The 23,481-nt window shown below is 52.1% G+C and overlaps 1 protein-coding gene across 1 annotated transcript in view; it reads right to left on the bottom strand.

Annotated features, from left to right (window-relative positions):
* Positions 1–3,530: 3,530 nt before the first annotated feature.
* The window catches only part of SRCAP (Snf2 related CREBBP activator protein), a 36,552-nt gene continuing 16,601 nt past the window's right edge, over positions 3,531–23,481 (bottom strand). Inside the window, 22 exon segments of the mRNA XM_077449794.1 lie at positions 3,531–6,714; positions 7,546–7,629; positions 7,713–7,874; positions 7,992–8,117; positions 10,591–10,705; positions 14,176–14,308; positions 14,311–14,371; positions 14,743–14,912; positions 15,022–15,224; positions 15,431–15,666; positions 15,750–15,778; positions 15,781–17,220; positions 17,223–18,668; positions 18,753–18,926; positions 20,573–20,821; positions 20,893–21,057; positions 21,138–21,287; positions 21,630–21,847; positions 21,934–22,103; positions 22,192–22,378; positions 22,577–22,713; positions 22,901–23,126. Coding sequence (XP_077305920.1) covers positions 4,270–6,714; positions 7,546–7,629; positions 7,713–7,874; positions 7,992–8,117; positions 10,591–10,705; positions 14,176–14,308; positions 14,311–14,371; positions 14,743–14,912; positions 15,022–15,224; positions 15,431–15,666; positions 15,750–15,778; positions 15,781–17,220; positions 17,223–18,668; positions 18,753–18,926; positions 20,573–20,821; positions 20,893–21,057; positions 21,138–21,287; positions 21,630–21,847; positions 21,934–22,103; positions 22,192–22,378; positions 22,577–22,713; positions 22,901–23,126 — 8,326 coding nt within the window. The 3' untranslated portion in view covers positions 3,531–4,269.

Here is a 23,481-nt window from a genome sequence, read left to right as displayed (position 1 = left end):
AAATTTATATTTTGGAAAAAGAAACTTCTCTTCTGTGCCATTATTTGTTAACTTACCAAAGTATCTCACCAAACTTCAGCTGGCCAGGCTTTGAGCCACACATTGCTATGAATGGGAATCAGAGCCTCTGGATATTTGTGCAAATACTTGTTCTAGATCGGGGTTCCTCAACTAGCATTCCATGGAATCCCAGGATTCCCCCAGAAGATGTTAGGGATGCGTTGAGTAATTCCTGTTCGCAGATAAGTTCCCATTGACACCAATGATCTTTGTAACTATCTGTAAAGGGAGAATTCTTCCCACTGACCATCACGCTAATGTGTCATGAGATGTAGACAGTCAACTTTCCAGGCTCAGGGAACCCTGCTAAAAATATTTCAAGGGTTCCTGTGTGTTGAAAAGGGCTGTTCTAGAGCATCAACACAGAAGAGCAAAGCAGAAAGAAAACTGCTGTAAGTACTCAGTTAAAGAACAGCCCTGAAAGACAGGCTCACATTGGCTGTTCATTGGCCCCATCTAGTTAGCTGCAGTTTGACAGACAGAAATTGCAGCAATAGATGGTTGCAGGGCTAGGCTTGCCAATCACAAGGAAAGCCTTCAAGAGAATCTCAAACTTTCTATCAGCAGAATTTTTGAAAGTAGAAACATCTTCTATTGGGACAGTGAGTTTTAGGAGCGAGACTGCAAGATCTACTACCAGAACAGATCATTTGTTTGTGAACACAATTCCCACTGCCATTTTTGTCCCCAAAAGGGGCAAGGCGGAGGAGAATCAAATGTGACAATGCTAGCTGATGCTGAGGAAATGCCAAACCAGACAGCTGCTATGGAGCCTACAGTTTGCCAATGTCCAACTCTCCTGTAGGCGGCAATATAACCCAAAGTTTAAAGACATCCCTTGTTCCTCAATGAAGGAGAAAGAAATCCCAACTTTATCCATTAGTATGCCAGATCACATAACTTAGTGCAGCCTTAACTGTCTGCACTTTGACACAGGGGATCCTTGAAAGCAAACATGTTCTTGCCGCTATACAAGCCAAAACCCAAGATACCCCCCAACATGCCGCTGTGACAAAGATACTTCCCACACCAAGATCCCAGCACAGTACGGTGACAAAGATACTGCCCACACCAAGATCCCAGCACAGTACGGTGACAAGGATACTGCCCACACCAAGATCCCAGCACAGTACGGTGACAAGGATACTGCCCACACCAAGATCCCAGCACAGTATGGTGACAAGGATACTGCCCTCACCAAGATCCCAGCACAGTACGGTGACAAGGATACTGCCCACACCAAGATCCCAGCACAGTACGGTGACAAGGATACTGCCCACACCAAGATCCCAGCACAGTACGGTGACAAGGATACTGCCCACACCAAGATCCCAGCACAGTACGGTACGGTGACAAGGATACTGCCCACACCAAGATCCCAGCACAGTACGGTGACAAGGATACTGCCCACACCAAGATCCCAGCACAATGACAAGGATACTGCCCACACCAAGATCCCAGCACAATGACAAGGATACTGCCCACACCAAGATCCCAGCACAGTGACAAGGATACTGCCCACACCAAGATCCCAGCACAGTACGGTGACAAGGATACTGCCCACACCAAGATCCCAGCACAGTACGGTGACAAGGATACTGCCCACACCAAGATCCCAGCACAGTACGGTGACAAGGATACTGCCCACACCAAGATCCCAGCACAGTACGGTGACAAGGATACTGCCCACACCAAGATCCCAGCACAGTACGGTGACAAGGATACTGCCCTCACCAAGATCCCAGCACAGTACGGTGACAAGGATACTGCCCACACCAAGATCCCAGCACAGTACGGTGACAAGGATACTGCCCTCACCAAGATCCCAGCACAGTACGGTGACAAGGATACTGCCCACACCAAGATCCCAGCAGCACAATAGGGATGACAAAGATACTGCCCTCACCAAGATCCCAGCACAGTGACAAGGATACTGCCCACACCAAGATCCCAGCACAGTACGGTGACAAGGATACTGCCCACACCAAGATCCCAGCACAGTGACAAGGATACTGCCCACACCAAGATCCCGGCACAGTGACAAGGATACTGCCCACACCAAGATCCCAGCACAGTACGGTGACAAGGATACTGCCCTCACCAAGATCCCAGCACAGTACGGTGACAAGGATACTGCCCACACCAAGATCCCAGCACAGTACGGTGACAAGGATACTGCCCACAACAAGATCCCAGCACAGTACGGTGACAAGGATACTGCCCACACCAAGATCCCAGCACAGTACGGTGACAAAGATACTGCCCTTACCAAGATCCCAGCACAGTATGGTGACAAGGATACTGCCCACACCAAGATCCCAGCACAGTACGGTGACAAGGATACTGCCCACACCAAGATCCCAGCAGCACAGTACAGTGAGAAAACAGAAGTCAGACATTTGCCATCACATATGTGATAGTTTCCTCTGATTCCCTACCACATATATGGTGGAAAGGCAATGTATAAAATTGTTTTCTCTAAAGCAGTGTGCTGCTGAGGTCTTGGATGTTTGACTGTATGATTGATGGCACCCTCTGTCACTTCACTTAACCACCCACCATTGCTCAAGGTCCTTCAGCTGTAAGAAGTACACTTAGTTTCTTTTTTGGATATGCCCTATACAGGGTCACTGTAATGCCCCTTCTTGAACCTATTTTTTACTTACTGCTCCATTTAGCCACTGGGAGAGAGAAACACAACAGGAGCCACTTGAAAAAGACTCGCTTCCCTGAACCCAGGGGACAGTGCTGAGCCAAGCACTACATTGTCACATGACAGGCACAGGAGAGAATCACATCCTCCATTCCCAGGTCACTTCTCCTGGTGGCTGAATGGAACGCGGGGGGGAGGAGGAAAGGAGAGTACAGCATGTGCTACGAGGGGGGGGGGGGGTTGCATTGTGCTGCATGGGTGAAGCCAAGGTTTGCCATCAGGTGACCCATTAATTAGAGCAATAGGGAGGTGGCCATCAGCCATATGGTCCCTTCACTTTTACTCTCATGAAATGTTAGGATAGAACATGAAGCAGCTTTAATATCATGGGAAAAGGGAATCTATCATGAAAGCAATGCTGAGTTCTTAAGCCTTGCTGACATGGGGCCATAGAGGGCCTTGCACCCACACAGATGTCAGACCTTCTGAGTATGTGCAGCCGCTGCATCCCAATTGACTACCAGCATGGGGATGCACATAACACCTGTGCAGGTAAACACGGCCCTCCCATGGGGCACACATTGATAGGCCCCATATAAACAAGGCCTAAGGGTCAAAAACGTGTCCTGTATTTAGCACAAGAAGACTGAAGGGCCAATCACAGTCACTGCAGCTTCCAGCAGCTCCACCTCCCTACTTTCTCGTCACCCAATCACCGGTTCCCAGCACTGCCCAGAGGTGGCGCCGATACCAATAGTGGACACGTTCAGCCAGCTGATGGCTTCCAGCACTTCACAGAAGAGGATGGTGAGAGAAATGCAACACTATTAAGAGCTTTATTCCAACAATACAAGACAAAAATAGAGAGCTTTATGTGCATTGCTAGCTAAAATAATAATAATAAAACTATACAAACAGTTCATGATAGATTCCCTTTAACAAGACGCTGTGTGCTCCAGCCATGCCACTCATTCGTACAGACGCGTCTCATTAAACGTTATACACTTAACACTTTATTTTCATGAAAGATTTACAGGAACTTGTGTAGAAACATCCGGAGACTCGGGGCTCAGGCCACTCCTGTGGGTTCCTGTCTAATGTCCGAAGACTCGGGGCTCAGGCTCAGGTCACTCCTGCAGATTCCTGTCTAATGTCCGGAGACTCGGGGCTCAGGTCACTCCTGCAGATTCCTGTCTAATGTCCGGAGACTCGGGGCTCAGGTCACTCCTGCAGATTCCTGTCTAATGTCCGGAGACTCGGGGCTCAGGTCACTCCTGCAGATTCCTGTCTAATGTCCGGAGACTCGGGGCTCAGGTCACTCCTGCAGATTCCCATCCAATACTCAGCCAATCAAGCAGGAAATCCTTCGGCTCCTCAGCAGAAACATCCCTTCCACCTTTAGCGGATGCCGACTGCTGTTCTTTCGGTTCTCTTTGCATAGATTGTGTGTCTCAATATTGGGGCCCCTAGCTAGCCCCCGGAATGATTGGGACAGTCCTCAGCACCCTGCTCCCCATCCTGACAAGGACAAAAGCCTGCTCTCCACGAGCTCCACCTCACGTTTTGGCCTTTCTACCTCTGTTGCTGCTGGGAAAATATTGAAGTTGACTGCGTGACGAGCGCGTGTTACTGGCGGGGTTGGCAGTAAGGGAACTGCGCAAAACCCGTTCTGCTGGGGAACTATGACGTTTTTTTCTTGCCCCTTTTTGTTTGCCACTGGAGCTACCATTGGGGGAGGAGGAGGTTGGGCTGGGGGAGCTTTCACTGGAGGGTTTGCGTTTTTTGGTGGCAGATTTTTCTGAAGTAGGAGTAACACGGGGAGAACGCCCACGCTGGGCTTTGGGAGAAGATACTCCAGAGTTTTTGGAGACTACAAGAGGAGTCTGGCTGGTCTCCAATCGAGTCCTGGCGCTGCGGGTTAAAGGAGTCCTTATCTGCTCGTCTTCTGAGGAGTCATCGGTGTCGGCGAGAGAAGAATTCTGCTCCTTAGAATCGGTGGTTTCTGCTTTCAGTGGCTTCCTCTGACAGGCCCTTGTAGTCATCTGAGGACTGGGACTTCTGTCAGGAGAACTGTCCAATTTGTAATTGTGCGATGTCAGACTACAGTTAGTTTTAGGGACCATCTGTGACCTGGGTGGCCGGCCACGTCTACGCTTAGACGGTGTGACTGGCTCATCAGCACCACTGCTGCTCGTGGCCTCCCCGCCCACTGAGGGAATGTTGGAAGAAACAACGGGAATGGTGGATTTAGCAGTGGGAGCACAAAGAGCTGAAGGAAGGGTATCGTTGCGTCTTCGGTCATCAGAGAAGGATTTTGCTTCTGTAGTGTGCACCTGAGAACGGTTGCGTGCAGCATCTCCGACAACAGAGGCAGGGGGTGTCGGTGAAGCTATAACGGGAGACCTTGGTGATGCACAAATGGGAGATGGAGGCAGCGCACCAACTGGAGAGACTACGAGCGGGGACCGTAAAACTCGAAGGGGTGAGGCCGCTGGGGATGTAGACGAGGCAGCGGGAGATGATTCTCGTCGCTTTGGAGGTCGTCCTCTCTTCCTCTTCTCAACAGAACTGTTTTCACTCTCTGAATTCAACTTGGAGGAAGAGCTGGGACTAGCCGGAGTCTGGCCTGGGCAGGGGGGAGATAACTCAGAAATGGCTGCCTGGGGAGGAGGGGGAGGAGGAGGAGGAGGAGGATGGGGCTCAGAAGGCTTGTCTTCCAGAGGCAGGTCAGGGACTGCAGTGGGGGAGGATATGTCTACACTAATCTTGGGGGGTCTTCCTCTTTTTCTCTTTGGTGGGGGACTTCCAGTCTCAGAGGAGTCCTCAGACAGGAGATCACGGGGAGGACTCTGATACTCAGGAACATTTGTACTGAGTACTCCATTGTCTAAAGAAGCTTGTTCTCCTTTCCCCTTAGTGTGGCGACGAGCAGCGGGAAGCCTCTCTTGTACCACAGTAACCAGACGTCCAGGCAAGCGCCTCAGCACTTTTGCAGCTGGGGAGTTGTCGCTAGCTCCAGCCAGCAGAATCTCACAGTCTGCAGTGACTTTCCTCCGAGGTGTGCGGGGTGGAGTGGGTTCTTCCTGTGGACTAGTCCCAGGGCTGCCTGGGGCTTTCCCACAAGTCACAGGGCTGCCTGGGGCTTTCCCACAAGTCACAGGGCTGCCCGGCGCGTGCCCACGAGTCACAGGGCTGCCCGGCGCGTGCCCACGAGTCACAGGGCTGCCCGGCGCGTGCCCACAAGTCACAGGGCTGCCCGGGGCGTGCCCACAAGTCACAGGGCTGCCCGGCACGTGCCCACAAGTCACAGGGCTGCCCGGCACGTGCCCACAAGTCACAGGGCTGCCCGGCACGTGCCCACAAGTCACAGGGCTGCCCGGCACGTGCCCACAAGTCACAGGGCTGCCCGGCGCCTGCTCACAAGTCACAGGGCTGCCCGGCACCTGCTCACAAGTCACAGGGCTGCCTGGCGCCTGCCCACAAGTCACAGGGCTGCCTGGGGTAAGCACTTTACTTGGAGTACATACAGTTTCCTCCTCCTTCTCCTCCACCGGAGCTGGGCTTTCATCCTCTGCTTCTTGTTTAACAGTCTCTGTGGTACTTTCCTCTGTCTGAAGGATCGGGGGCGCTATTGGGGACATGGTGGATTCTGATGTGACAGCAGTACTACAAGATGTCTCCGCATCATGGCCGCCGTCATCCACATCTGGAACAGGGGGCACTTCCAGTGTCTGGGTGGAGGCTTCACATTGGTCCTCTTGGGCAGAGAGTGGAACATCTGGAACGGCTAAGCTCTCTGCAATGTCTGTGGGCTCAGCTGCCTTGTTTCCTCTCAGTCTTTCGCTCATTCTAACGCCGATACGTTCTCCAGGTGTTCGGGCCGGTGTGGGTGTTCGCACCCTGCGGTTTTTTCTTATTTCTTCATCCCATTTTTCTTCAATACTCTGACCACTCTCGTCTTTGGCTAGGATCAGATCCTTGCGGGCGGCTTCTACTTGTTCCTGCAATGAAGACAGATTGGGAAGGGGTGACAACCACATTAAAAATATACCCATGTGGAAACAAAATACACCATATACCCAAAAGTTGGAGTGCCCCTGACCACCACACCTATATGAGCTTGCTAGACATCCCATTCCTGATCTTTGGACACGAATACAGAATTGTCACACCTCCCCTCCAATAACCAACAGAGCTCCCACTCCCCCATTAAAATTGAGTTACCCCCCCCCCCTTTGGGAAGACTTTCCACAAGATTTGAGGGTGTCTGTGGGAATTTGTGAGGTCAAGCACTGATATTGGATGAGAAGACCTGACTCACATGGTGGGCCTCACATTAGGCACAAAAAAATAAAAATAAAAATAAAAAAAAGGACCTGACTCCCAATCGTCATTCCAATTCATCCCAAAGGTGATCAGTAGAGATGAGGTCAGGACTCTGTGCAGGACACTGGAGTTCCTCCACACCAGACTGGTCTCACACCATGTCTTTATGGAGCTGGCTTTGTACACTGGAGAGACAGTCATGGTGAAACAGAAAAAGGTCTTCAAACTGTTACCACAAGGTTGGAAGAAGGCAATTGTCTACAATGTCTTTGTAGGATTGAGTATTACTAGGACCCTTTACTGGAGACACCTGAACTCCATCAATGGGGGGGGGGGGGGTCATTATACATCTGACCATACAGAGCAGAAGTAGCCTGCCTTGTGGAATGAAAAGACTGAATAGCAAACATTTCATTGCCCCAGAGCCAGTACTTGAAACCCAAGCTTCCATTCTGGCTTTATCACACAGGTGTTTGCAGTGATTGCCATGGTAGAGAAATCCTTACCTCAGCCTGTTTCAGTTCCTCTCTGCTGACTTCCTCCAGAGAGGCTTCCAGGAAGTACATGGCATATCGTTCAATTGGAGTCAGCTAGGAAGACAAGGTTATTGGTTAATGTTTTGGCTCGGACATAGCTCACACTACACATCATGGTAACTCTGAACACACATTACCTGCTCCACTAGTGCCGAGATCTCCTGCTCCACCCGGTTCTGCTCCTCTTCCTCCGGCTCCAGGGGAACATTCTCATTAAACTCTGCAAGATCAGCAACCTGCTCAGCCTTGACCAGAGAGGCAGCCAGGGTGTCCTCCTCATCCTCTGCTCGGCCCAGTGCCTGAAAAACAGGTACATATGAGAAGGGGGGGGGGGGGGGGGGGGGCGGCAGACCGGGACATCGTCCCAAGTCCTTACTGAGCCATATAGTTTTCAGAGAAGCACAAAGTGCTAGTACCTGCTCCAAGATATTACTCTGCCGCAATGACGCTCCTTCCTCTGTGCTCTGCGCAGGAGACGCTGCACGCGTTTCACTTTCCTTGCGAGGAATATCTTCCATGTCAAAAAGTTCCCGGATAGTATGCTGGAAGACAGAAAGAGATTAGAACCCCAATACTAAACACAACCCACAGGTCAGCAGGGAATAAGGGACTTCCACATCGCATACGTCAAAACACGTGCAAGGAACCCGGAATGTGACAGACTAAACCTCTGAGGTGTAAGGAACCCGGAATGGGGGAAGACTAAACCTCTGAGGTGTAAGGAACCCGGAATGGGGGAAGACTAAACCTCTGAGGTGTAAGGAACCTGGAACGGGAGAAGACTAAACCTCTGGAGGTGTAAGGAACCTGGAATGGGGGGGGAAGACTAAACCTCTGGAGGTGTAAGGAACCCGGAACGGGGGAAGACTAAACCTCTGAGGTGTAAGGAACCCGGAACGGGAGAAGACTAAACCTCTGGAGGTGTAAGGAACCTGGAATGGGGGGGGGGGGAAGACTAAACCTCTGAGGTGTAAGGAACCCGGAACGGGAGAAGACTAAACCTCTGGAGGTGTAAGGAACCTGGAATGGGGGGGGGGGGGAAGACTAAACCTCTGGAGGTGTAAGGAACCCGGAACGGGGGGGGAAGACTAAACCTCTGGAGGTGTAAGGAACCCGGAACGGGGGGAAGACTAAACCTCTGGAGGTGTAAGGAACCCGGAACAGGAGAAGACTAAACCTCTGGAGGTGTAAGGAACCCGGAACAGGAGAAGACTAAACCTCTGAGGTGTAAGGAACCCGGAACGGGGGGAAGACTAAACCTCTGGAGGTGTAAGGAACCCGGAACGGGGGAAGACTAAACCTCTGGAGGTGTAAGGAACCCGGAACAGGAGAAGACTAAACCTCTGGAGGTGTAAGGAACCCGGAACAGGAGAAGACTAAACCTCTGGAGGTGTAAGGAACCCGGAACAGGAGAAGACTAAACCTCTGGAGGTGTAAGGAACCCGGAACAGGAGAAGACTAAACCTCTGGAGGTGTAAGGAACCCGGAACAGGAGAAGACTAAACCTCTGAGGTGTAAGGAACCCGAAACGGGGGAAGACTAAACCTCTGAGATGTAAGGAACCCGGAATGGGGGAAGACTAAACCTCTGAGGTGTAAAGAACCCGGAACGGGGGAAAAAACTAAACCCCTCAGATGTATAGAACACAAAAAACGGGGAAGACTAAACCTCTGAGGTGTAAGGAACCCGGAACAGGAAAAGACTAAACCTCTGAGGTGTAAGGAACCCGGAATGGGGGAAGACTAAACCTCTGAGATGTAAGGAACCCGGAATGGGGGAAGACTAAACCTCTGAGGTGTAAGGAACCCGGAACAGGAGAAGACTAAACCTCTGAGGTGTAAGGAACCCGGAATGGGGGAAGACTAAACCTCTGAGGTGTAAGGAACCCGGAATGGGGGAAGACTAAACCTCTGAGGTGTAAGGAACCCGGAACGGGGGAAAAAACTAAACCCCTCAGATGTATAGAACACAAAAACGGGGAAGACTAAAAATATGAGGGTCTCTCTGCTCAACTGGACTAATAGAACAAATATAGATACACACAAACACTGGCAGCGCTATCAACGCTAATAGTAGGATATAAATATTAAAAGTTATTCAGTGTAATAATATATATATATATTTATATAAAAAGAAAATTCCCTAAAATATTGCAGCTCAATTTCTATGTCCATGAGATTGTCCAGAAAAGAGTTGAGTTTCTGCTTACAACATGCAGGGTGCTCGGGGGACGCAGTGTTCACTACAGCTGTAAAAGGCAGCCGAATGTGGTAGGAGACACCGCGCCGCCCCCGTATGGTCTGCTGCTGTGACCTTGTTTAACGTTTTAAAATGGAACTCTATGGGGTTTGTTTTCTTTTTGAATCGAGCCGATCACTGTGCATCCCATCCCTGCGGTGCAGCTTTCCCTGGGAGATTGGAAACATATCAAACCAGTGTGTGTGTTTTTTTTTGGCTATAACAGTTGATTTTGGTAAGAGTTCAATTTGAAGGGGAGAAGTACCCCCCCCCCCCCCCAGGTGTTGGTGATAACCTAGCATCTTGCAGGAAGAAACTGTACCCTTTTCTGGACAATCCCACGGCCACAAGGTATTCCCCATTGAGGAATTGAAGTTTCTTTCACTTAATCCAGAGTGGGAATAGGCGCAGTTTTCTACACATTTTTTTAATTCTGGACGAATAGAACACATGACAGGCACCGACTACATCCGACTAAAAATCCTTTAAGATTAGTTAGTAAATCATAAATATCTGGGTTGGCATAACATTCCAGATCAGCCTCTCAACCCGGGTGTGTGTGTTTGTGTGTGTGTGTCTGTGTGAGTGTGGTGGGGGTGTGTGTGTGTGTGTGGGGTCCTTAATGAACACCAACACAGGAAACAATAGGTTTACATCTCATGAGTTCTTAAGACAGAAATTATTTTGGGACAGGAGGTAGGGCAGAGGATGGTATATTACACACACACACACACACACACACACACACACACACACCTCCATAATCTGGAGAATTACCTGCTTGAAATATGCTGTGGTGAAGTTTCCACCTTCTATGGCCATATCTCCCAGCATCCTCTTCTGCTGTGCTTTCTTCAGGATGTTCTCTTCAACCGTCCGCTCGCTCACCAGCCTAGATCAATAAATAGGAATTATGGGATGTCGGGGGGAGTACACCACAGAGTGGGAGTGTAGGAGGAGTCAATTACCTATAAATCCCAAGTGCCCAATTAGAGGAAGGGATAATACTGAACGAGGCGAGCCTTGGTCGCTGGGTGGGGAGGTGTAGAACGAGGGAAGGAAGCTGTTATTACCTGTATATGGGTTACGTCCCGTGTCTGTCCTATATGGTGAGCGGATACGACATGTGACAGACCCAACCAGGATAGGGGCTTTTGGAGGGGGACCTGCTGCCAACTATGGGTCCTTCTTTTGAGGGGGCTCCATTCTTGGGAGGTGTATACCTGGGAGACCCTTGGAGTGATTTTGCTTTGGATTCGGGTCCATGACTCCCCAAAACACACAGACTCTGGGAACTGCATACAGATTTGGGGCCTTAGTACCAAAACCAGCAATGACTGCTTTAGACTATGAGACTGAGGCTAGGTTCACACTATTGCGATGCGGGAACGCCGCGAATCCGCGGCGTTTTCCCGCATCGCTCACCTCCCGCCGGCAGTTCACACTGCCCTATGCGGACGGCTGGGGGTGTCAATGTTATGTTAATGACACCCCCAGATCCGTCGGCATATCGCAGTGCGATCTGCCGACTCGCACAGGAATCGGATCGCATGGTGTGAACCCCCATGCGATCCGATTCCGTTGCGGACCCAAAAAAGGGTCCTGTGCGAGTTTGCTGCGGGACAGCTGCGAGTTCAGCCATACTATCTGTATGGCTGAACTCGCAGTGCTACGGAGATCGGATGTGATTTGCTGTGCGAATCACATCTGGATCTCCCCCCGCAGCAGTGTGAACCCAGCCTTAGACTGGATGTTAATATGATTAGCTCAAACCAACCTGATACGGGGGGGGGGGGGGGGGTCTCCTGATATAATCTGTTTATTAAGGGGTCTTTCTCTCATGGTATCATTTGCCCATTGTGTGCCTCCTAATTGAGACTAACCATTGAGTCGCCTATTGTTTCCGTCTGTCTGCTCATCTCTTGGCGAGGTGATGAATATGGTGACCTCTTTACCTGGTCATGGAACCAGGGTGGGATGTAATGTATTTTGTGTGTCTAGGGCGGTGGGCTGCGTGATGAAGGACCTGGGAACCTAGGCTTAAGCGCCTAGTTGTTTAACAACTTCGGGACCAGGCCTATTTTTCAAAAACTTGTTTACAAGTTAAAATCAGTTTTGTTATTTTTGCTAGAAAATTACTTTGAACCCCCAAACATTATAGATTTTTTTATCAGACACCCTAGAGAATAAAATTGCAATACTTTCTGTCACACCGTATTTGTGTAGCAGTCTTACAAATGCAATATTTTTGGGTAAAAATACACTTTTGTGCATAAACAAAAACAAAAAAAAAAAACAGTAAAGTAAGCACAATTTTTTATACTATTGTGAAAGGTAACGTTACGCCGAGTAAATTGATACCCAACATGTCACGCTTCAAAATTTCACGGTGACAAACTTTGACCCTTAAGAATCTCCATAGGCGACACTTAAAAATGTCTGCAGGTTAGCAGCTTTGAGTTGGAGGTCGAGGGATAGAATCATTGGTCTGATGATGTGTGGTCACATGTCTGGTTTGAAGACCGTTTTCATATGCGGGCGCAACTTATGTATGCGTTTGCTTCTGCACACAAACTCAGCGGGACGGGGGGGGGGGGGGGGGCGTTACAGATAATATATATATTTTTTTTTTACAATGTCCCCTTATAAAAAAAAATAAAAAATTGTGGATCGCTGCTATTTCTATTACAAGGAATGTAAACATCACTTGTAACAGAAAAAAATAAAATAAAAGCATGGCGGGTCCTCATAAATGTGAGATCAAAAAGACCTCACCTCACATTTACACCCAAATGCAACAACCAAGGTTTCCCCTTTAGGCCCGTTGGGCAGAAGTCAGGTTTGACATCCAACGTCAAGGAGCCAAGTGGGGCCACCATTCCCTCCATGTCTCCCAGGGGAAAGGATCGCCTCCCTCGCTACCAACGGCTCCGGTTAGCAGCAGAGAAGACCGGAGTGCGGTGGGAAAAAAAAAAACTCTCCCACCGTCAATAAAAGTGATCTTGTGACGACTCCGCCGCGAAGATCACTTTGATCTAAAGAGGACCGCAAAACTTTTCTGAAAATACTGGAACTAAAAATATACCAAACAAAACTTATTTTACTAACATTATCGTTATAATGCACCTCAACATGACCCTCCCCCCACCTAACCACGCCCTCAGGGTAAAGAATCACACATGTAACCCACGCATGTGGCCTTTCTCCAATCACCCGATCTTGTATGAAAAACTTGGGGGGGGAGAGAGACTGACAGCAACTACAGGAACCTGACACTCCTCCACCTGTCCTCCTCCAGACCCCCAATCCTCCCAACCTCAGCCAGACTGACACTCCTCCACCTGTCCTCCTCCAGACCCCCAATCCTCCCAACCTCAGCCAGACTGACACTCCTCCACCTGTCCTCCTCCAGACCCCCAATCCTCCCAACCTCACCCAGACTGACATTCCTCCACCTGTCCTCCTCCAGACCCCCAACCTCACCCAGACTGACATTCCTCCACCTGTCCACCTCCAGACCCCCAACCTCACCCAGACTGACATTCCTCCACCTGTCCTCCTCCAGACCCCCAACCTCACCAAGACTGACATTCCTCCACCCATCCTCCTCCAGACCCCCAACCTCACCCAGACTGACATTCCTCCACCCGTCCTCCTCCAGACCCCCAACCTCACCCAGACTGACATTCCTCCACCTGTCCTCCTCCAGACCCCCAATCTTCCCAACCTCACCCAGACCGACATTCCTCCACCTGTCCTCCTCCAGACCCCCAATCTTCCCAACCTCACCCAGACTGACATTCCTCCACCTGTCCTCCTCCAGACCCCCAATCTACCCAACCTCACCCAGAATGTCGTGCACCATCACCTTCACAGGAAGGACTTATTTCCAAGTAGAAATCTGACACTGAATTCCATTGGAAGAACAGAACTACTAAACTGACTACAAAAAGTGTCTCCAAATAACTCCAGAGAGTCTGAAAACCCCTGTAAGACCATTCTGCATAACTTCAGTGGGAAAGGGATACCTAGAGCCTCACCTACCCACTTATAGAATTGGATATTGAAGGGGCATTGAAGCAAGAAATGGTGCATCATCTCCTCCACCCCACACCCTTGGACAACCACGGTTCTTCACAGAGCGATGATTCAAATTTGCCCCTTCAGAGTGTGCCATGGAACGAGAGCCAGGCCAATATGGTGAGAGGATAAGAAGGAAGGGTGTTGGGTGGAGTAGGCTGACAGGAAGCGGGATGTACCGATTACCTGTATACGTTCCATTTCTGTCCAATATGGTGAGAGGATAAGGAAGGAAGGGAGTTGGGTGGGGTAGGATGACAGGAAGCCGGGTGTACCGATTACCTGTATATGTGTACGTCCCGCGTCTGTCCAATGCGATGACAGCGGTCCTGTGCTTGTGCATCCATAGTGGGGTTCCAGTCACTGTCATAGAAGATGACTGTATCTGCCCCGGTCAGATTGACACCCACACCCCACTGCGTGTGGACAGAATAAAACAGAAAATGCGCTTGTCCATGTTAAACCGTTCCATCAAAACCTATAAATAAAAGAGACACATATGAAGACTGAACCTACATGTAGGAGATGAAGATATATGGGGGGGGACTACAGGGAGAAGAGTAGAAAGGAAAGGAGGGAAGGAAAGAAAGAAAGAAAGAAAGAAAGAAAGAAAGAAAGAAAGAAAGAAAGAAAGAAAGAAAGAAAGAAAGAAAGAAAGAAAGAAAGAAAGAAAGAAAGAAAGAAAGAAAGAAAGAAAGAAAGAAAGAAAGGAAGGGCAGATGAGTTTTTTCCGCTTTCCTTACATCTGCCCAGCCCATTAGTGTTGGAGGGGAAATAGAAAGCAGAATGGAGGAATGGAAATAGAAAGCAGAGCGGGGGAGGGATGGGATCTCATAGTCCTCTTATTACCTGTCTCTGTTCCACACGTGTAGATCCATCCAGTCGCAGGTAGATGTGTCCGTGGTAGTTGAGGAATTGCTCCAGGACATCCAACATTCGGGTCATCTGAGTGAAGAGGAGGACACGATGGCCTCCATATTTCAGCTCCCGCAGTAAGCGGTCCATAGTCTGTAACTTTCCTGTTGGGGGACACAGGGTATTAAAAAGAACCCGGACTCGGCACCAAACCAACGACTCTATGGATGGGAATATACTGAATACGTACTGAAGGTGGGAATGAAGACTTACCACAGTCATACTGTATGAGCCGCAGGTCTGGGAACTGAGTCCTCATATTGGAGATGATTCGATGTAGACAGCGAGTGTGAGAGGTCAGCTCCCGGGACAACGTCTCTCTGAACAGGGACTCCTGAAGAAGCATGGAAGGAGGAGGGTGCGACGTGTGCAGAGTGATCTGGGGGGCCTCCACAGGAGGCATAGCGATGATAAACCTGGGGAGGAGGCAGAAGATGCCTGTGAGGGGGGCTCCTCCTACACAAGTCTATAATACCCTTTCCAATTCCCAGATTGCATTACAATACACTCCCTTTATCCCCTGATACCCAAACTGCACGAACACCAATGGTTCCAATCCCCCCCCCCCCCCAAACTCATATCCTGACTGCACTATCAACCCCCCACCCAATCACCATCATACCTCTCAATAGTTGGACGCAACTGCTCCAGGCGTTGTTCTGGGGTGAAGATACACCTCCTCAAGGCATCTGTCTGAGGGTAGGTACAGTAAGTCCCGGAAAGCGACGTCTGCAGAGTACAGACACTGAGCACCTCGGTGCCATACACCGGGGATAAGCTGCATCGTCTCTCATTCAGGTGGAATATCCGTTCCAATCTCTCCATCTTCTGCTTTTTCCGTCGCTCCTCCAGAGGTTCCTACAGGAAGATCATACATGTAAGACGAGACATCCCTCCTGGTACAGGCTCAGCCATGGTAAATGCCTCCTAAGATTTCTCACCAAGTAGAAGGGAGAGCGGGGTGGTGGGGCAGCAGTCGTCTCGGCCTGACGCACGTGTTGATGGCGGCGCTGTGAGTAATGCGGGACTCGTCTCCTTCCAGTGTGATCTCCGACTCGGAAGCTGTACTGAAGGTGACACTGACCGGTGGAGGACCAGCGATGGAGAGGGACAGAGAGGACTCTGGGAAATTCTTGGATTCCTGGCTGTTGACAGATGTGGGAAGTGTGGAAGCCGTGTCTGGGGTGTTGGTCAGGGGGGATGGGGAGGTCGATAGGTTGGAATGTGATATAAAGGGGGAGGGCGATGGGGCAGGTTTAGGAACCATTATCCCAGGGGGCTGTGCATCCATTGGCTGAGAAGGGAGAAGAGGGATGTGAGAGGGAGCAGAAAGCACTAAGGAAGGGGAAGAAGCGGTGAGCGTTAAGGGAGCAGACACAGAGATGACCAAGGGATTGGTGCCAGAGGAGGGCAGCAGTGAGACCGGAGCATGGTCCACAGACGAAGCCAAAATGGGAGAAGATAAGTCAGGGGCCTGGGCCGGAGCGGACACCAGTAAGAGCGATGAAGGGTCTGGTGAGGCGGCTGGCAGAGAGGACACAGGGGTGGGGGTGGAGGCAGTTAGTAAAGGTAAAGGAATAGGAGTGGAGGCTGGCAGTGATGGGAGAGGAGCTGGAGCAGAGGCCGGCATTGATGGGATCACTGTGGAGGCTGGAAGAGAAGGCAGGGGGGCTGGTGCCTTGATTTGTACCATGGGCATGACAGGCTGAGCCGAACCCGGAGTTGGCACTGATGCTACCAATGTGGAAACCACAGCTGGCTTCAAAGCAGCTGATGGGAGTAATGGGGTCTCTGCAGACAGGGAACAGGAAGCTGGGACCTCGGGGGGTACAGAAGCCATAGAGGTGGGGGCTTCTACCAATCCAGATGGTAGCAGCGTTGGGGCTTTGACCTGGACAGTAAATAAAGGGGCTGATGGTTTAGGCAGCAAAGAGGGAAAGGAAGTGGAGGTGGACAGCAGGGGGGAGGGGGAATTGGTGAAAGAGGACATGGACGTGGTGTACATTACTGATGCCACAGCCCCCTGGGCCCTCATTGCGGCGGGCTGGTTGGGGACACAGGTGGTGAGAACAGAAGATACCTGAGTGGCAGTGGATGCAGGAAGTAATGGCACGTTGGTAGAGGCAGACGTTACACAAAGTAACGGGACTTTACCGGATGCTGCCGCCAATAAAGGAAACGCATTAGATACAGTAGCCGGCAGTATGGGCATTGGAGCCGAAGCCGTGGGGGGTAATTTGAGAGATGTGTTAAGTACAAGGGGGGGCAGTGTGTCCGATGAAGTGTCTAGCAGAGGCATGGGGGCTGAGTCCGAAGACAAAAGTAACGGCTGATTACCGGACGCCTCCAGCATAGAAGCTGGGGCTGACAGCAGGGTTCCTGGAGTCGGAGTGGAGAGCACCGGCAAGGGGCGGAAGTAGGAGCCGGCAGGGGAGCAGATACAGGAGATGAAAGCACAGGGACTGTGGATGGCATCCCCACCGACGGGTGCGGCACAGTCAATGGGTTCTGGTTGGCAGATGAAATGGGTAAGGGAGCTGCAAATGAAGCCAGCTGGCCAGACACAGGGCCAGCCAGCAATGGCAGAGAGGCAGAAACAGAGGCAGAGGGCAACGGGGCAGATAAGGATTGGGAAACCAGCAATGGCAGAGAGGCAGATACAGAGGCAGAGGGCAACGGGGCGGATAAGGATTGGGAAACCAGCAATGGCAGAGAGGCAGATACAGAGGCAGAGGGCAACGGGGCGGATAAGGATTGGGCGACCAGTAATGGCAGAGAGGCAGAGGGTAATGGGGCAGATAGAAACGGCAGAGAGGCAGACACAGAGGCAGAAGGTAGTGGGGCAGACAGAAATGGCAGAGAGGCAGAGGTTAATGGGGCAGATAAGGAAGGAGCAGATAGAAATGGCAGAGAGGTAGAGCTTAATGGGGCAGATAAGGATTGGGCAGCCAGTAAAGGTAGAGAGGCAGACACAGAGGCAGAGGGTAACGGGGCAGATAGCAACGGCAGGGAGGCAGACACAGATGGTAATGGGGCCGATAAGGATGGGGCGGCCAGTAATGGCAGAGAGGCAGACACAGATGGTAGCGGGGCAGATAAGGACGGGGAGGCCAGTAATGGCAGAGAGGCAGACACAGAGGCAGAGGGTAACGGGGCAGATAAGGAAGGGGCAGCCAGAGTGGAAAAGGCAGCTGCATTGGGGGGATTATAAATGACTGGGGTGGGGCCAGCGTTAGTAGAAGCCAGAGGAGACAAAGCCAGGAGGGAGAGAGGACTGGTCAGGAAACGAGCAGCATTGGAGGAGGCGGAGTTGGCGATGAGGGCCGGCACCAAGCTCAGGTTGTAAGTGGGAGGAGACACTTTGGGGATGTTGGCGGCAGGTGGGGAAGGAGAGTTCACCGTACTAGGCACACTGGTCATGGGTACTGCAGGTGGCAAGGAGTCAGACAACTGGTTCTGGAGGCCATTTCCATTCTGCACGGGGTGACTATCCAGGAGGGGAAAGTCTGGGTTCTGGGAGGATTTCAGAAATATAGGGGAGGAGTCCGAACCAACCATGGGCTGGGTGGTAGCGCCATTAGAAGGGGCCGAGGTGAGGGTAGAAAAGGGGGAGCAGTTTGTCATTGCTGGAATTGCAGAATGTCCAGGAGGGGCTGAGTGGTGGTTTGTCAGCTGTACCGCGGGGGATGGGCCCGTTGTCACAAGGCGTAGGGCCACACCAGACAGAGGGGGGGTGGGGGAATCCTCAGTACTCGGGACAATGGTACACGGAGAAGGAAGCCTTGAGGTCATCGTTGGGCTGGAGACCATTAGGAGAGGACTGGAGGCCAACGTTATGTTAGAGGTGGCAACAGCTGGAGCTGTAAGGAGAGAAGAATCCAGATCAGTACAAAGACAGAAGAGGGCGCTGTGCTGGAATCCATCACCAAAGATCACATCTATACCTGATCTGTCCACCGACCCGTCCCGGGGCGTCATCTGCTCACCGTGTGCACAACTTGGCAGCACCCGGAGAACTGGCCGTACCTGGGGAGCCAGTGGAGGGCGCTGTGGTGAGGACTGAACTTCTCTGGGTGCTTGCCTGACCACAATCTTCATCACACCGGGAGTATTCACTACTGCGGGGGGGAGAGAGAGAGACAGGCAATGAGAGCATTCACGAGAGAGATAGAGATCCCTTATCTACTGAAGGCCCGGCACAGTCCCATCCCTTATCTACTGAAGGCCGGGCACAGTCCTATCCCTTATCTACTGAAGGCCGGGCACAGTCCCATCCCTCATCTACTGAAGGCCGGGCACAGTCCTATCCCTCATCTACTGAAGGCCGGGCACAGTCCTATCCCTCATCTACTGAAGGCCGGGCACAGTCCTATCCCTTATCTACTGAAGGCCGGGCACAGTCCTATCCCTTATCTACTGAAGGCCGGGCACAGTCCTATCCCTCATCTACTGAAGGCCCGGCACAGTCCTATCCCTTATCTACTGAAGGCCGGGCACAGTCCTATCCCTTATCTACTGAAGGCCGGGCACAGTCCTATCCCTCATCTACTGAAGGCCGGGCACAGTCCTATCCCTCATCTACTGAAGGCCGGGCACAGTCCTATCCCTTATCTACTGAAGGCCGGGCACAGTCCTATCCCTCATCTACTGAAGGCCGGGCACAGTCCTATCCCTCATCTACTGAAGGCCGGGCACAGTCCTATCCCTCATCTACTGAAGGCCGGGCACAGTCCTATCCCTCATCTACTGAAGGCCGGGCACAGTCCTATCCCTCATCTACTGAAGGCCCAGCACAGTCCTATCCCTCATCTACTGAAGGCCGGGCACAGTCCTATCCCTCATCTATTGAAGGCCGGGCACAGTCCTATCCCTCATCTACTGAAGGCCCAGCACAGTCCTATCCCTCATCTACTGAAGGCCGGGCACAGTCCTATCCCTCATCTACTGAAGGCCGGGCACAGTCCTATCCCTCATCTACTGAAGGCCCAGCACAGTCCTATCCCTCATCTACTGAAGGCCGGGCACAGTCCTATCCCTCATCTACTGAAGGCCCAGCACAGTCCTATCCCTCATCTACTGAAGGCCGGGCACAGTCCTATCCCTCATCTACTGAAGGCCGGGCACAGTCCTATCCCTCATCTACTGAAGGCCCAGCACAGTCCTATCCCTTATCTACTGAAGGCCGGGCACAGTCCTATCCCTCATCTATTGAAGGCAGAAGGCCCAATGCCTTCAAGAGGAAGTAAACCCTGATAGGTGTTACTTCCTCTTTGTCTCCCTGCAAAGGTATAGCATAATGGACTACTATGCATCGCATCACATCGCATCGCAGCCCATTATGTGTCACTTACATGACACAGGAGCCAGAGAAGTCACCACTGTCCCCTGTAGTCCGGAGCCTCCATCTTCTTCCGGGTATCGCTGCTCCGGCGCTGTCAGTCCGGTACATGCGCATGGGAGCCGCCACTAACGGCATATCGCTGTTAGTAGTGGAATGCCGCTAACGGCGATAGTGCGCCTGTGTGCCGCTGTCATGGAGCATGCGCCTTAGACAGCTGTCACTGTCTTTTAGTAAATATCTCCTAAACCGTGTAGGTTAAGGAGATATTTCTTGGACCTACAGGTAAGCCTTAATGTAGGCCTTAATGTAGGCTTACCTGTAGGTCAAAGTGGTTTGTAAGGGTTCACAACCTCTTTCACACCAGTTGATTGAGAAGCCTAGACATACACCAATACACAGTTCTGGCCATGGAAGAGAACTCACCCTGTCCTGGAGCAGGTCCAGAAGGTGGTGGGATATTAGTGTTGTTGATGAGGGGGTGCTGCAGACTCTGGACAGACAAGGCCTGGACACCGATCTGTGCTGATCCACTATTCTGTACCAGCTGTGCAGTGGCCGATGCGGGGGCCGGAGAACCCGCCTGCTGCGCCAAGGCCTGGATTAAAGCGAGCTGGGCTGGCTGGCTGAGGAGATGGTGCTGCCCTCCAGAGGACACCAGGTGAAGAACATTACCTGAGGAGATAAAGTTGGCGGTCAGAAAGATGTCAGACGTTTACAGGAGCAGACTGAGGACTGTTACTCACCCTGCATTGGCCGCGGCTGGCTGACACCCACAGGCCGGACCTGAGCACCGCTTAGTGTGAATTTGGCGCCCTGCAGCTGCAAAGTGAGCGGTTTGGTGGTGGATGGACTATGAATGGGGCGTCCACTCAGAGATGCCAACTGTGACAGGCTGACCACTTCCCCCGCTAAGAAAGAAAACAAGTCACCATTAGCTGGGAGTCATGGGAGGGTCTTGTATGACTAAGGCTTGAGTGTGGATACTTACAGGGTAGGCGAGCCTGCATGTCCGGGGTGAGGATGATGCGCTGGGGGGCACTGTACACCGCCTGCGAGTTCTGCAGAAGAGCTTGCTTTCCTGATTCGTTGTACGCTGGAGTGGACATGGCAACCGGAGTGGACTGGACCAAAGGTAAGACTAGCAGGAGGAGAAATCAGAGCGTCAGTATTACAGACCAGAACGTCTCCCCCCTGAAACCCACCGCTGACACCTTCTATGTGCAACCTTCAGGGGTGGCATGAGGATTCCTGAAGAAAGTGCAGACTTCACTGCCTGCCCGTTTGTTTTGGGTAAGTAATATCTTAGTGAAGAGAGAATGATGACGAGGGCCCAGAGTCTCAGCAATGGTAGCTGCCATCTTTCTGTCCTCACATGATCCTAGTAATGGCCGTCTTGCTGATCCTCTGACACTGCCTGCCAGGCTCAGGGAAAGCCAGCAGAAAGAGGCCAGTGACAGGTTCCCTTTAGAATGGTCCTCACCTTGTGGAGCTGGTTGGGCGTGTCCGGAGGCTCCTGTGGCGGGTGGAGGTGGGTTGGGTGCAGGTGGGTTGGGTGGAGGTGGGTTGGGTGGAGGTAAAAGGGTACTTGGAGGGGGCGGAGGCGAGGGTGCCGCAGGGGTGTCCTGGAGTTTCTGTACAGGCCGAGAATTATTCACCACAACGGGCCGGGACTCTGGTTTTACAACAGGCTGCAGCATCCTATAGGAGAAGAGGAAGAGGAGGAGTCATCTTGGTGAGGACAGACAGACAAAAAGGATGAAAAGAAGGCCGGACATCAAACACACCTGTTCACCTTCATCTTTAGTGGGCGTGGCCTGGGAGGTGGTTCCGGAGAGTCTGCGATCTCCTGGATAAGTTGGCGGGAGGGCTTATGGCGGGACAGGAAGACGTCGCTCTCGTAACGACTCACATGGCCCTCCAGATTAACCAGATCAAACCAGGACGTGTCCACATACTGCAACCATAGAAGAAAATCAGCTCCCCGACACCCCAAATCCGCCCCCTAATCCCAGACACCTCCCCCCTTTAAGCCCTGTACCTGCCTCGAGTGGATGTCTCTGCAGAGCATGTAGCACCGGCGAGGGGACGCTGTAGCAGATGGCGCTGGTTATGAAGGGTGAGTGGATGGGTCGCGGGTCAAACAGGTTGGGATGGTTACACACCTTCCGAAGCTGCATGAGAATGTTAATCACGCTCATAAAATGCCCGCTGGCCAGAGATTCCCGCGTCCTGCAAAGAGAATCGTCACGACATGAGAGGGGGGCTGCCACTGCCACTACACGAGAAGGGTTACCACCACCACAAGGGGAAAAAAGGACCACCACCACAGGAGGAGGGGGACCGCCACCACCATTACAGGGGACCACCACAGGAGGAGGAGGGGGACCGCCACCACCACAGGGGAGGGGGACCACCAATCATACGTACGCGGCTTGTGCCATGAAGTCATCATATAGAAAGCGCTGACGCTTGGACAGTCGGCAGTAGATGACATGCTCGTATTTCTTGGGCATTTGCTTCTCCACATCTAGTTTAATTCTGCGCAGCAGAAAAGGGCGCAATACCTGCAGGAGGAGTACAATGAGTGAGGATAACCTATCCTTCCACCTATACTGCGGATCCCACTCCTCCCTCCAATTATGGCAGTCAGCCCCACTAGACTCACCTGGTCTCACAGGGCCCTCCCGACTCCCTCCAATCATGGCAGACCCCCCCCCCCCTCCCCCCAACAGACTCTTCTTCAGGTCTCACCTTATGCAGTCTGCGCACCAGGCCCTCATTGTACTCCTGGCTCCCTTCAATCATGCCAGTCAGCGGGTTGGAGAACCATTCCTTGAACTCTCGGTGTGACTGGAAGACGTGGGGCATCAGGAAATGCATCAGAGACCACAATTCCATCAGCGAGTTCTGCAGCGGTGTCCCGGTGAGCAGCAGTCGTCTCTGACTAGGGAGAATGGCAAACTTAGCAAACCGCACACTGAGGAAAGACAGCGCTCACAAAACAAACACGGCATGGGAGGGGAGCGATCCGAGAGCGGGCAGGGGGAGCAGAGCGATCCGAGAGCGGGCAGGGGGAGCAGAGCGATCCGAGAGCGGGCAGGGGGAGCAGAGCGATCCGAGAGCGGGCAGGGGGAGCAGAGCGATCCGAGAGCGGGCAGGGGGAGCAGAGCGATCCGAGAGCGGGCAGGGAGCAGAACGATCCGAGAGCGGGGGGGAGGACAGCGATCCGAGCGCGGGGAGGGGGGGGGGAGGACAGCGATCCGAGCGCGGGGAGGGGGGGGGGGGGGGAGGACAGCGATCCGAGCGCGGGGAGGGGGGGAGCACAGCGATCC

The sequence above is a fragment of the Lithobates pipiens genome, unplaced genomic scaffold, assembly GCF_037356315.1.
Source record: "Lithobates pipiens isolate NorthernLeopardFrog02 unplaced genomic scaffold, aLitPip1_a1.2 Scaffold_22, whole genome shotgun sequence".
Taxonomy (NCBI): Eukaryota; Metazoa; Chordata; class Amphibia; order Anura; family Ranidae; genus Lithobates; species Lithobates pipiens.
Note: the sequence above shows the minus strand (reverse complement) of the source record. Positions and strands in the feature narration are given on the sequence as shown.